Raw genomic sequence first — 14,027 nt, 5'->3', positions numbered from 1 at the left:
GAAGTCCCTTTTCTTCCTTTCCCTCATTCTCCAAAGTTTGAATCTGGGTTGTAAAGACTTTTTGGGGGACCTGTCATAACTTCAAATGATCGCTAAGCGATCAGTCATAAATCGAAGATTACCTGTAACTACTCCCCACCCAGAAGCTTTGAAAGAAATCTTCAACACATAATAGAAAAAAAAACTGACTCGTGAGCAAGTGACAACTTTTCGGAAAATTGTATTCCATCTCAGTGAAAGGAGGATGAACGATACAAGATTGGGAATGGGACAACTTGCCACAGCCAGCTCACTACAGGACAACCCGCTGTGGGACAATTCAACAATTCAATTTAATTATTTAGAATAATTTTAAAAATACTGTAATTGTCATTCACATTTCATTTGTCCCTGCTTTTGCATCCTTTCTTTAATCATTCTATTCCACCGCTTCTTCGATGTTGTTGTAACTTTTGTCCCGTGGCGAGTGGGCTGGTGCAAGTTGTCCTAGAGCAGATTCAAGATATCCTGAAACCTGCCCTTGTTCATTGTGTTTATGCAAAGTAATGAAACAAAGAAAGGGTGGAAAGGAGCGTGCAGGTTGCTAAAACGAGGGGGAGGAAGGATAGAAAGAAAGGGCTGATACTTTGGGAATACTTGATATTGCCTATAAGGTTTGTCAGAATTATTTATTTCATTTTCTGGGATGTGCTTGGAGAGAGAGAGAGAGAGAGAGAGGGGGAGGGAGGGAGAGGGAGAGAGAGAGAGGGAGAGAGGGAGAGAGGGAGAGAGGGAGAGAGAGAGAGAGAGAGAGAGAGAGAGAGAGAGAGAGAGAGGGAGAGGGAGAGAGAGAGAGAGAGAGAGAGAGAATTATATAACCCATAAAGTGTTTCGTAAGAATTCCTTTTTTCTGCAATCCCAAGCACCAAATCGAGGTCAGGTTAAAAGCAGCTCCTGTTGTGTCTTTTGACTATAATAAACCTCGTCTTGCAAGGGGCCCTGATCCACCCACCCATCTGCCATTCTCACCTCTTCTTGTTGCAGACGTAAAGCACGAGCAGCAGTCCAGCGATAATCAACAGGACTGCAATGGGGAGCACGATGATCAGATGCAGGAAATTTCCATAGTCTGCTGCTGCAACAAAGAATAGCCAGCATTTAAAAACATGCACCAACACAAACACTTATACTTGCAACCGCTGCAGCATCCCCACGGTTACGTGATCAAAATTTGGGCTCTTGGCAACTGGCACGTACATTGTGACAGTGGCTGCATCTTGGGGTCATGTGATGGCCATCTGTGACCTTCCCAGCTGGCTTCCGACAAGGACAGTCAATAGGGCAGGGATAGGCAACCTTGGCTCTTTTATGACTTGTGGACTTCAAATCCCAGAATTCCTAAGCCAGCCATGCTGAGGGGAAAGGGAGAGGTTTCCAAACTGAGCCATGGCTGGCTCAGGAATTCTGGGAGTTGAAGTCCACGAGTCATAAAAGAGCCAAGGTTGCTTACCCCTGCAATAGGGGAAGCCAGCTTTGCTTAACAACCATGTGATTCACTCAACGGCAGCAGAGTTCTGCTTAACAACTGTGGCAAAAGAAGGTTGCCAAACTGGGCGTGACTCATTTAACAAACTACCGTACATCTACGTATAGTATTCTAAGCAACTCTGACCAAGCCCGTCATTCCAAAGAATCCCCTTAAAAGAGCCGGTGTCTAATAAAATATATGAAATAAGAGGGTGGGATTATAGAAAATAGAATAATAGGTTTGGAAGGGAACTTGATGGTCTTCTAGTCCAACCCCCTTACTCAAGCAGGAGACCCTATACAATTTCAGACAAATCGTTTTCTAATCTTCTTTAAAACCTCCATTGATGGAGGACCCACAATTTCTGGAGGCAAGCTGTTCCACTGGCTTCTGTCCTCGTTGTTAGGAAGTTTCTCCTTAGTTCTAGGTTGCTTCTCTCCTTGGTTAGTTTCCATCCGGTGGCTTCGTGTCTTGCCTTCGGATGTTTTGGAGAATAGGTTGACTCCCTCTTCTTTGCACCCCTCAAATATTGGAAGACGGCTATCATCTCACCCCTAGACCTTCTCTTCATTAGACTAGACATACCCAGTTCATCCTATTTAATTAAGATCACTTCTCCTAAATCCGTTTTTCTCCTCCAGGCTACCCAAAAAAGCTTACGTTTGGGTTGGACGTAGAACGAGACTGGCTCCGTCCAGGATCCGTTCCCAGCCAGCGAAGTGGCCTGCACTCTAACCGTGTAATTCCCCGGGTTCAAATGAGTCAGCTTGGCTCCACCAAGTCTCTTATATTCTTGCCTGGAAACGCATTCCCGTTTTTCCTGCAAAGTTGGGTGAAAATGGAGAGGAGAAATGGCTAAATTATTATTATTTTATTCATCTATCTTTTGCAAGACAAGACAATAATAAAGGTAAAGGTTCCCCCGCACATGCGTGCTAGTTGTTTCCTACTCTAGGGGCTGGTGCTCATCTCTGTTTCAAAGCCGAAGAGCCAGTGCTTGTCCGAGGATGTCTCCGTGGTCATGTGGCCGGCATGACTAGATGCCAAAGGCGCACTGAACGCTGTTACCTTCCCACAGTAGTGGTCCCTATTTTTCTACTTGCATTTTTATGTGCTTTCGAACTGCTAGGTTGGCAGAAGCTGGGACAAGTAACAGGCGCTCACTCTGTTACGCGGCACTCTGGATTCGACCCGCCAAACTGCCGACCATCTGATCGACAAGCTCAGCGTCCTAACCCACTGAGCCACCACGTCCCTTAAGACAATAATAAAGGACTTAAAAGGTTTCTCTAGAATCTTCTCCAATTACTGCGGTGGATGGTTTTCCTTTCTCCTTTGTGTGTTTCAATCTCAAATTTATTTATTACAGCCCTGAGTCCCCATTGCAAACAAATAAATGAATAACAGAAGCATTACACAAGAGGAAAAACGTTCAGTACAGGTAGTTCTCAACTTATCACCATAATTGAGGCCAACATTTATGTTGCTCAGTGAGAAATTTAAGCGAGATTTGCCCTATTTTACAACTTTTCTTGCCACAGTTGTGAAGTGAATCACTGCAGTTGTTAAATTAGTAACACGGTTGTGACGTGAATCTGGTTTCCCCGTTGACTTTGCTTGTCAGAAGGTTGCAAAAGGGAGGTACGTGACCTCGGGACACTGCAGCCGTCATAAATGTGAATCAGTTGTCCAGCATCCAAATGTAGATCACGTGACCGTGGGGATGCTGCAACGGTCATAAGTGTGGGAAATGGTCATAAGTCACTTTTTCCAGTGCAGTTGTAACTTCCAATGGTCAGTAAAATGAACTGTTTTAAGTTGCAAGTTGAGGACTACCTGTATAACAGAGTCTTCATTTCTTGTTTTTCCTCTCAAACGCACAAAATCTGAGCAATCTTGTAAAACTTTTTGCAAGGAAATAGGTGTATGTTCACTCACGATACAGAAAACTTGCTAAAAGCTACACCCAATCCTTCATGAGGTTATCCAGTTTGATTTAAACAGATGTCCAAAGAACAAAAGAGAACATTGTACAAATGCTCTTCTTAAGATTTAGTTTTGACAGTGGAAAAAAAAAGAAAAACCTGATTTTCTGCTTGCTTTGTTTTCCTGAAATGGCACAGTTCCATCAAGTGACTTCACCAAAATCTCAGGAAACAGCCGTACCAAATCAGAAAAATGATTCGTTCCCCAATGCAGGTCTCTCTGCAAGGTAGAATTACAATGCCCATCATCCCTGGCCTGGTTGCGGAGTGCCTAAGTTTGGTCATGTGAACGGTGGGGGGACCCCACTGTGGGAATTTTGAATCTGGTTTTAAGCACCCTCCAGGTAGGTCTGTTGGAGCGTCGGTTGCTAAGCAACTGGTCTTAAGTTGAGAACTAGCTGTAATGATCACCACGGCTTTGGAGAGTGGACCAGCCCACCATCCTTGACTTCCAATTTCCTTGTATAGATTCTAATTATCAAAATAACAAATGGGAATTAAACTTGTACCCACAAATAGCTACACAAAACAGTAACAGTTGTTGGGCTGAGGGGTCCTTGAGGCTCTCTGAGCTTGGTTGTTTTCTTGCAGGTGTTTCGTTACACAAACTAGGCAGCATCATCAGTGCTGGTAAGGAGTGGGGTTTGTTTTCAATTTGTATGAATTTATACTGTTGTGCCTTTTCTTTTTTCCTTAAAATCCCACTTATATCCCGCCCTTCTCCGAAGACTCAGGGCGGCTTACAATCTAAAGCACAAATCAATGTGCTTAGCAATAGCCTTCATTCTATGTATATGCCTGCTTATTAGGGCTTTCACACACACCCCAAGCGGCATTATTACAAAGTCAGCTTAATTGCCCCCAACAATCTGGGTCCTCATTTTACCTACCTCGGAAGGATGGAAGGCTGAGTCAACCTTGAGCCTGGTGGGACTCGAACCTGCACTAATTGCAGGCAGCTGGTGTTACTTAAGGAGGCATTAGCCCACTGCTCCACCAAGGCCCTTGCTTGTCAGTATTGGTGGGAGTAGTCTTGGAGGTTGCAGATGAGCATAGATTAACACTAAGATTAACATCAGACCAACAATCAAGAAGTAAACAATACCCCAATCAAGAAACTGCAAAACAAGCTAACAGTAAACAGCCCAACCAAAGAAACTCCAAAGCTGATTAAGGCAGGCCACTAAAATAGTAACTGAGAATCCCACTCCTTACTAGGGCTGATGATCTTACCTAGTTGGGTAATGAAACGTCTGCAAGAAAACAACCAAGCTCAGAATGCACCAAGGACCCACACTTCAACCCTGAGTTACAAATATTCTCCTTTTATCAGTTGTTGGGTTCCAAAATAGCACTAAGCCAAGACTGAATAAATCTTAGTGGCCTGATTGGTATATAATGTGATGACTTAACAAATGACTTCACGCACTAAGGAAAGCCAACCCCCACCCACCCCCCACCCCCAACATTTAGGCCTTGGTCCAGCATTTCATTAATTTTGGTAACTTTCAGGTATATAGACTTCAACTCCCAAAATTCTCACTGACAGCCATAATGGCTGTGAAATTCTTGAGATCTGAAGCCCTGGAATGTACACATGTTGAGAAACATTGCCTTAATCATAATGGGGGCTCAGAGTAATGCAATGAGATGAAAGACCATCTTACTTTTAAAAACCTAGCATAGCATGATAATCACCAGGAACAGCTTGTTAACTGCACTTTATTCTGCAAATGGTCACAACCAGCCAATAACCATCCTTCTAGCTAAAATCTTTCCAGCGTCTTTTCTTGAAATGCGAGCCATTTGCTGTGTTGCGTTCTCAACCTTTGTTGCAAGATACATCCCTGGGTTAAGATCTTATCCGGATATCTGATCATTACATTGCTCAGGGCAATATTCTCTGTGAAGATTTCATGCCTGGCTGTGAGATAAGCCTTCAGGATGTTTGAACCTGTGGACTTATAATTCAGGGTTTAGAAATGTAACTAAATATGGGCAGTCCTCGACGTACGACCACAATTGGAAGCCAAATTTCGGTTGTTAAGCAGAGCAGCTGGTTAAGGGAGCCGTGCCTTATTTTGTGGCCTCTTTTGCTAAACGATTCACTCAGTTAAGTGAGCCACCTGGTTGTTAAGCAAATCTAGCTTCACTCACTGACTTTTGTGTGTTGGAAGTCAGCTGGGAAGGCCCTGAATGGCGATTACATGACCACCAGGACACTACAACCATTGTAAATACAGACCAAATTCTGTTCACATGACCAAGGAGGGGCTGCTGCAATGGGTTGTTATGTGTGCGCACTGCTTCTGAGTTCCTTTTTTAACTTTGAACAGTCGCTAAATGACTGGTTATTAAGTCGAGGACCACTGTAAATACCAACGAAGTCATCAATCTTCTTACCTCTCCGTTTTGTCCGTATTTGATTTCATACATCAAAACTAACCCATTGGGGTTAACCGGCTCGGGCCATTTCAGGAATATGGTGTTTTCCTCCTTCCCTTCCCATGTTACGCTTCCTGGAATGTTATCAGCCCCTTCTGTGGAAACCGAGCACAAGAGAGGATTCATTTATTTGTGTCCTACCAGTACTATAACAAGCAACCCAAGATAGCGAACATATTTATTTTTATTTTTATTTTATTACATTTATATACCGCCCTTTCCCGGAGGACTCAGGGCGGTTTACAGGGAATTAAAAACCAAAAATACAAAAGTTAAAAACCAAGTTTAAAAAAGATTAAATTTATCCCTGTACAAATAAAACCCCAATTAAAATAAATTAATCCTCAGCCTGGGCCAGAGAGCTCGAAGAGCCAGGTCTTCAGGCTCCGGCAGAATGAACGGAGGTCGGGGGCAGTCCTCAGCTCCACTGGCAGCTGGTTCCAGAGGGCAGGCGCCCCCACTGAGAAGGCCCTATCCCTGGGTGTCACCCGCCGGCAATCTCTTACCGGTGGGACCCTGAGCAGACCCTCCCTGTGGGAGCGCACTGGACGAAGGGAGCTTGATGCCGGCAGCAGGTGTTCCCTCAGATACCCCGGACCCAAGCCATGTAGGGCTTTATAGGTGATGACCAGCACCTTGAATTTCATCTTCCCTTGCCCCTATTTTCCCCACAACAACTTTGTGAGGTGGGTAGGGCAGGGAGAGAGTGACTGGCCCAAGCTCACACAGCTGGCTTTTATGATTAAGGTGGGACTGTCTCCTGATTTCTAGCCCGGTGCCTTAACCACTAGGCCGGGGTAGGCAACCTTGGCTCTTTTATGACTCGTGGACTTCAACTCCCAGAATTCCTGAGCCAGCATGGCTCAGCTTGGAAACCTCTCCCTTTCCCCTCAGCATGGCTGGCTCAGGAATTCTGGGAGTTGAAGTCCACGAGTCACAAAAGAGCCAAGGTTGCCTACGCCTGCACTAGGCTAAGCTAGCTATCTGATTGAATTCAAAACCAGAGCTGCAATCTAAGATGGCATACCTTTGAACCAATTGGACCCGGAAGTTATACATTTGCCCAAAAGAGCAAGTTTTTTTTTTAAAAAAAAGAACATTTAGGCAGCGTACGGCAATAAAAAGGAAGATATAAAAAGAGTGTAAACTGAAGTAAAATAACAGAACAGTAAAATAAACAATGAAAAGGTACACAACAAGAATACATCAATATGATAACCAATACCATAAACCATTGCACTGAGGTGTTTCAAGGAACCATACATACAGCAGCTCTCAGCGCTTAGCTCTTCAGCTGTTTACTGAAGGCTTTATTCTCCTAATCCTGCCTATACAATCTCCAATCAGAGGGTTGCATGCTACAATCCTTTCAAAAGTTACTGACAAAAGTGAAATGTTTTAATGCGATGGAAGAAGGAAAACAATTCCTGTGGAGCGTTCTTACCAATAATATTACATTTTAGGAAATAACATGTCAAATGTATCCCCCCCCCCACAAGATGTCAGTCACCAGAAAGCCTGGCTTAAATGACACTGCAGCCCTCCCCTTCATCGATCCTACTTCTAGGATCCAACTTCGAGGGAGTTTATGTGCCGGATTGGACCACGACGCTCTTTTAAGCTACGCATGCACTAAATAAAAGGTGGGGGACTGTACCTGCAGGCATCGTCCGGGCGAAGACAAAATTTGAAGCGCTACAGCCCAGGCGTGCTGCTTCGTGATTGCAACTGTGGATGTCAATCCGATAAAGGGTGAAAGGCAGGAGCTGGGAAATGAGAGTCCGTTCCTTGCCCTCCACTTTCGCTTCGTAGAAGGGAAACTCCATCTCACCCTCCTCCAGGTCGGTCCCATTGCTCAAGTGTTCTGGAGTGATCCCAGTCCTGTTCTTACCGGCAAACGTTGTGTTTGCAACTCGGAACAAATCCCTCCTCTTCCGATCAGGTCTGGACCAACAACAACAACAACAACAATAAAACCCTTTCAACAACCAGGCTTTAATCTTTCCAGCACTCACATCTTCACTCCAAGGCCACAATATTTTCAGAGAAAATAGCACCCCAAAGTTATTAAAGGATTTAAAAAGCAAACATATATATTTTTAAGCTGCATACAGTCAAAGCTATAAGTTTTTCGGACTGTTTGCATGCAGTTTTTTGCCTCGACAACGATTTGGGGGGTGATGTTCTGGGGCCCATCCAAAAAATAAGAGTTCAAGAGCTAAACCAGCTCTGTGGATTCAGATTGACTCCTGAGGCAAATGAAAGGCGATGATAGAGACGTTTTACTAGAAAGAAAAGCCAAAATGAGACAGGACAATGGTGCAGACATAACTATGGGAAATAACCAGATTAAGTGGCAGGAAAAATTCAGCAACAGCTCCCTACGGAAGAGACAGATCTGCTCTTTTCTAAGCAAATGGCAGTCCAGTGAATTATTAAACACTTAAGTCAGCGAAAGCTCCCAGCACAAGTTTCTGTTCCTTTCACAGCAGTGTAATGAGAGGCAGGATAAAGTTTGTATAATACTTGGTGGTTTACTCCTAACCTAAGCCAGCCGCTGCCCCCTCTAAGCCACGTTTCAGGGCTTAATTGCACCCTGTGACCCCAGCCAATTTGGATCTGTCCCAACTACACAGCGACACAAGCCGGGAATGAGAGCAATGTATATGAGCTGAGTCACAGGTCTCCAAAGAAGAATGAAATCACAATGTACCATTTGTGGAAGTGAAATATGTGGTTTGGGTCATGGACAGAGATACGGCCCTGAGCGAAATCTCATTTAATGTTGTAATTTCATACTTCCCTTACATTTGGGATTCTTAGTAATCATTTTACCGGCTTAGTGAATTAGTGTATAAAGAACAATTCATTCTCTCTCTCTCTCTCTCTCTCTCTCTCTCTCTCTCTCTCTCTCTCTCTCTCTCTCTCTTGACACTTAAGCAGTTTCCTTCTTCTGTTGTCTCTTTTCCTTCCTTCTTTCCCCCCTCCCTCTCTCATCCACACAGAGACAGACATATGCACTAAACATATTTAGAAAAAGAAGAAGAAAGAGGATGAAGATGGATTGAGGGACAGATACAGATACTGGGGAGGGATCAGAAAGGAACAAAAGTGAATGAAGTGAGAGAGGAGGGCGGGAGGAAGGAAAGGAGGAGGAAGGGAGAGAGGCGAAGGAGGAAGGAAACCGTGCTTACGTGTCACAGAAAGGGCTCAATTCAGCAGACAAGCATCCCCTGATGCTCAAACTCACCTTCAAGGGCTCACCGCCCCGCTCATAGCTGGGGAGGGTCTTTGCCAAAGCCTTATAGACCCTTTTATTCCCATCGTGGCATGTAAGAATAACGACCAGTAAAACAAAAGGACTTTGTTCCAAGAAATAAATGCCATTGATCTGGATCCCATTTGCTTGCGGAAGGCATGCTGGCAAGCCCACCCCCCTCACCCCAACTCACCTGGGCAAAAAGATGGCGTTGTGGAGGAAATTCTCAAAGACTTTCCGGTATTCTGCTTCCTCCTTTTCGGCCTGCTTCTCTGCTTCAGTCTTTGGGCATTTACAGCAAGCCCCTTTCTCTCGGCCCGACCCCTCAGGCTTGGAGGGTTCCGTGGCTTCTTCCGTGTCTATGGTCCCATCCGCGTATCTCCGAATCGGGACTTTATCTTGGAAGGCAAAAAAGAGGAGGAGGAGGAGGAGGAAGAGGAGGAGGAGGAGGAGGAGGAGAGGTAAAATCAAAAGGGGTTGGTGGACCAGCAGCTGTGTTGTTGCTGCTGAAGATGTTCTGATTCCAGCTGTTCCATTCCATCAGTGGCATTGGCCGGGTTAGGGACAGGCTTTGCATGAAGAGGCAGAAAAGAGCGCCTGAGAGTTTAGGCAGGCCAACGCCTCTTTCCATATGGCCAAATCCAAGAGAGACTAGTGGTCCACTGAAATCAGCTTCATCCACACCGCTCCTCCTTCTACCCGGGTCTCTCCGGATGTCTTCAAAACCCCTGAATTCTCCACCACTCAAAAAAGTATAAACTGGCAGGCGGTGGCTTGCTTAGGATCTCTTTCCAGGCCATTCTAGAGACATTGGTGATTGGGCTTGGGTCTTGCTGCTGCAAACTATTCGTCTATTCCAGGGTTTCTCAACCTTCGTGACTTTAAGATGGGTGCACTTCCAACTCCCAGAATTGCCCAGCTAGTAAGTCTGATTGGGTAATTCTGGGAGTTGAAGTCTATCCATCTTTGAGTTGCCACGGTTGAGAAACACTGATCTATTCTGCTGTTGAACTGAGCTACTACACTGTTACTTCCTTGGTTACGAGGAGCTTGTAAGATGATTCCGGTTGCAACCACGTTGACTGATAAGGACTGGAAACCAGTTATATTACAACAGGGGTCTTCCCTGTTTTATGACTTGTGGACTTCAACTCCCAGAATTCCTCAGCCAGGCACGCTGGGCTGGGAGTTGAAGTCCACAAGTCATAAAAGGCCCAAGTTTGAAGACACCTGTATTAGAAGAATCATGCATAAGACAGGTGTAGGTGTATCACCCCCCCACACACACCTTCCCAAAAAGTCTGAAACACCACCCCACAATCACAAAGCAGCTCCAGAGAATGACGTAGTTTTAACTTCTAACAGTACCCATTTTTTTCTACTACATGTGGTCCTCAACTTACGACCACAATCGAGCCCAAAATGTTGCTAAGTGAGACAGTTGTTAAGTGAGTTTTGCCTCACTTTATGATTTTTCTTGCCACAGTGGTTAAGTGAATCACTGCAGTTGTTAAATTAGTAACACGGTTGTTAAGTGAATCCGGCTTCCTCATTGACTTTGCTTGTCAGAAGGTCGCAAAAGGGGATCAGATGACCCTGGGACACTCCAACCATCATAAATACGAGTCAGTTGCCAAACATCTGAATTTTGATGTGACCACGGGGATGCTGCAAGGGACGTTAAGTGTGAAAAATGGCCCTAAGTTACTTTTTTCTGTGCCACAGTGACTTTCAATAGTCACTAAATGAACTGTTGTAAGTCAAGGACTACCTGTACAGGCATAAATATATGTGTCCCTTGTTGTTATATGGCCACCTGAATAGGAAGTCTGACCTTCAAGCTAAATAGGAAGCTGAGTTAGTTCAACCTTTTTTTGGTTGTTGCTTTCAATAGCAAAGATGTTTTAGGTTTTATCTTCAACCTGAGGAAACATTCAAATAAAGCATCGTCCATTTGTAGGGGTTTCATGCATAAAGTGAAGTTTTGATGAGTTGCTGTTGAACTCTGAAAAGGTAGAGACCCCGTATCGCCTTTCCCTAACTTAAGTTCCCTTCAGATGAGTTGCCAAGATCTCCTGACTGGAACCGAGGATCTGCATGAATTTAGGAAGCTCGTCAGATGAGGACAAGTTACCTCAAAGCGCACAGGTATGTCTCTCTGTTGGTCTTACCTTTGGAGCAGTAGTTGTGTCTATACAGGTAACTATCCTGAGGCTGCTGTTGCCACCTCACAATATAGTAGGACAGGTTGCCGTTGGGGTAAGTGGGAGGGTTCCATTTCACAATGAGCTGTGAGGAGGAGTTGGATGCGGAGATGACATCCAGAGGTATGGATGGCACTAGAAGAAAAGCAAGTCAATGAGGAACCTTTTAATGTGTTTTCCCCAAGAGCTTATAATTCAGCGGAGTCCATCAATAAATAAAATTCTATTTTCAGTGCACAGCATACTCTTTCATTACATTCTGGTGACACCCTTGAACAGATCCCAGAAATAAACAACTGGGCATTTGGTCCCCAAGCCATATCCAGTCCTTGGCTGTCCCTGTCTGGCCCAGGTGAGTTTAATTGGAAATCAGGGCAGGAGAAGAAGCCGAGTTCTTGAACTCTGAAAAGTTATCATGGTTTAAAGCAGGGGGTCTTCAAACATAACAACTTTTAAGATTTGTGGACATCAATGCCCAGAATTCCTCAGCCAGTGTGTTTCAAAGCCCGCAGCCCATAGCATCAGGGCTACGTCAATGAGCTTGCTAAATCACCTAGTATCCAAAGGGATAAATTAGCAGACTCGAAACCTACGTTTTTTGAGAACACTCAAATCACTGTCAGCGAAGTTGAACAGCAAGGAGAGATACCCAAGAAAAATAAATGTTTATCTTTTACTACCTTAATTATGATCAGGAAATACAAACTCAATGCACAAGAGGAGCACTTTCTGCTGCTTGATTTTGCAAAATTTGTTCTTAAGTTTTATTCTGGCCAATGCTACACCCAACTCCAACATACTGTAGCAAGTCTCAACATTTTAGTATTAATACAGGCCATTGTTTCTCCAAAAAACACTCAATACAAGCCCAATTTTACATATCCCATTCCACCTGGCCTCCTTGGCTGAGTTTAGATGGATAAACATCTATAATTCGGTCACCAAGGCAGATATTATAATCTAAGTCGCCTAAGAGTTTGCCAATTAGGTGGCACATGAATGACCTTAAGCAAATGAATAAATATTATTCCCACCATCAGAAAGAACTTCATTCAAGATGATTAAATGCTGTTGGATATTTCCCTGGGTTGATTAATCGGACAATTATCACCCCTACGCAGTGCCCAACTTTGGATGCAATTAAATTCTGGCAGGCAGAAGTAGACTACCACCAGCCACCAACTTTGGATGTTTTTTTGATATGCTAACAAGAAACAGAGATCCCAAGTAAGCAAGCCGAAAAGGACGAGTGCCAAGAACAACTATTCATCCATTAAAACCCTTTGCCACTGAAAATCAATTCCATATGAGGGTGAGTACGCCCTCCGATTTCCCCCCTTCTGCACCAAACACTCTCCAAGTTCAGCATGGATGACTCCAAGAGGATCAGGTCATAGAATCATTGGGCTAGAAGGGATCTTGGAGGTCTTCTAGTTCAAGCCCCTGCTCCAGGCAGGAGACCTTATTGCATCCCAAGCAAATGGTCATCCAGTCTATTTTTGAAAGCCTCCAATGATGGAGTACTCAGAACCCCAGGAGGCAAGCTATTCCACTGATTAATTGCTTTCACTACCAGGAAATTTCTCCTTCGTTCTAGAATGGATCTCTCTTTTTGACAAGCTTCCACCAATTACTTCTTGTCCTGTCCTCAGGTGCTTTGGAGAGTAAACTGAAGAACAGAATAACAGGGTTGGAAGAGAGCTAGTCCAAGGAAAGTAGAAGCAGGAAACCCTATACATTTCAGACAAATGGTTGTCCAATCTCTTCTTAAAAACCGCTAGTGTTGGAGCACCTACAAGCCACAAGCTGTTCCACTGATTAATTGTTCTAACTGTCAGAAAAATTCTCCTTCGTTCTAAGATGCTTCTCTCCTTGATTAGTTTCTATCCATTGTTTCTTGTCCAACCTCCAGGTGCTTTGGAGAATAGTCTGACTCCCTCTTCTCTGTGACAGCTCCTCAAGTACTAGAAGACTGCTATCATGTCACCCAATCTTTCTTTTTCATAGGCTAGACATACCTAGTTCAGTTAAAAATTCATCTTACGGTTTAGCCTTCAGACCCGCCATCTTTGTTGCTCTTTCCTGCACATTTTCCAGGGTGTCTCTCTCTCTCTCTCTCTCTCTCTCTCTCTCTCTCTCTCTCTCTCTCTCTCTCTCTCTCTCTCTCTCTCTCTCTCTCTCTCTCTCTCTCTCTCTCTCTCTCTCTCTCTCTCTCTCTCCCTCCCTCCCTCCCTCTCTCTCTCTCTCTCTCTCTTTTGAATCATGGTGACTCTTATCCTCTTTATCAGTTTGCAAATACAAACTGATGGAGCCTGCAAACTGCCACTGGATCCTCATCGATCGAGAGGATTCACAAGAGAAGGAACCCAAAACGTGCAAAGTCTGTGGGGTTTTGTGTCTGGCCCTTCAGTACTACCAGATTCTGAAGTCACTCCAATTTTGATAGCATTCATCATTCAGACTGATAAACCATGATACTCTTGCAAATGATTCTATAAGTCAACAGTTAATTTTTTTCCTTTTTTTTACATCTATCACTACATTTTTTCTTCCAAACTCTGAATTTTTGAATTACACAAAGCTTCGATGAATGATACATTGCAAACTAACTGAGTTTTTTGGCCATC

At 44.2% G+C, this 14,027-nt stretch overlaps 1 protein-coding gene across 2 annotated transcripts in view; it reads right to left on the bottom strand.

Annotated features, from left to right (window-relative positions):
- Positions 1-14,027, bottom strand: part of IGF1R (insulin like growth factor 1 receptor) — a 205,644-nt gene that overhangs the window by 25,312 nt on the left and 166,305 nt on the right. Inside the window, exons 9-14 of one of the 2 annotated variants that reach the window (XM_081337568.1) lie at positions 11,368-11,535; positions 9,390-9,594; positions 7,595-7,881; positions 5,896-6,032; positions 2,168-2,327; positions 1,009-1,114 (exon numbers count right to left, since the gene is read on the bottom strand). In XM_081337568.1, the coding sequence (XP_081193694.1) occupies positions 1,009-1,114; positions 2,168-2,327; positions 5,896-6,032; positions 7,595-7,881; positions 9,390-9,594; positions 11,368-11,535 (1,063 nt within the window). The remainder of the gene's footprint in view (positions 1-1,008; positions 1,115-2,167; positions 2,328-5,895; positions 6,033-7,594; positions 7,882-9,389; positions 9,595-11,367; positions 11,536-14,027) is intronic. The other variant, XM_081337569.1, reaches the window with a different exon arrangement.

This window comes from Vipera berus (genome assembly GCF_964194415.1).
Source record: "Vipera berus genome assembly, chromosome: 12".
Taxonomy (NCBI): domain Eukaryota; kingdom Metazoa; phylum Chordata; class Lepidosauria; order Squamata; family Viperidae; genus Vipera; species Vipera berus.
Note: the sequence above shows the minus strand (reverse complement) of the source record. Positions and strands in the feature narration are given on the sequence as shown.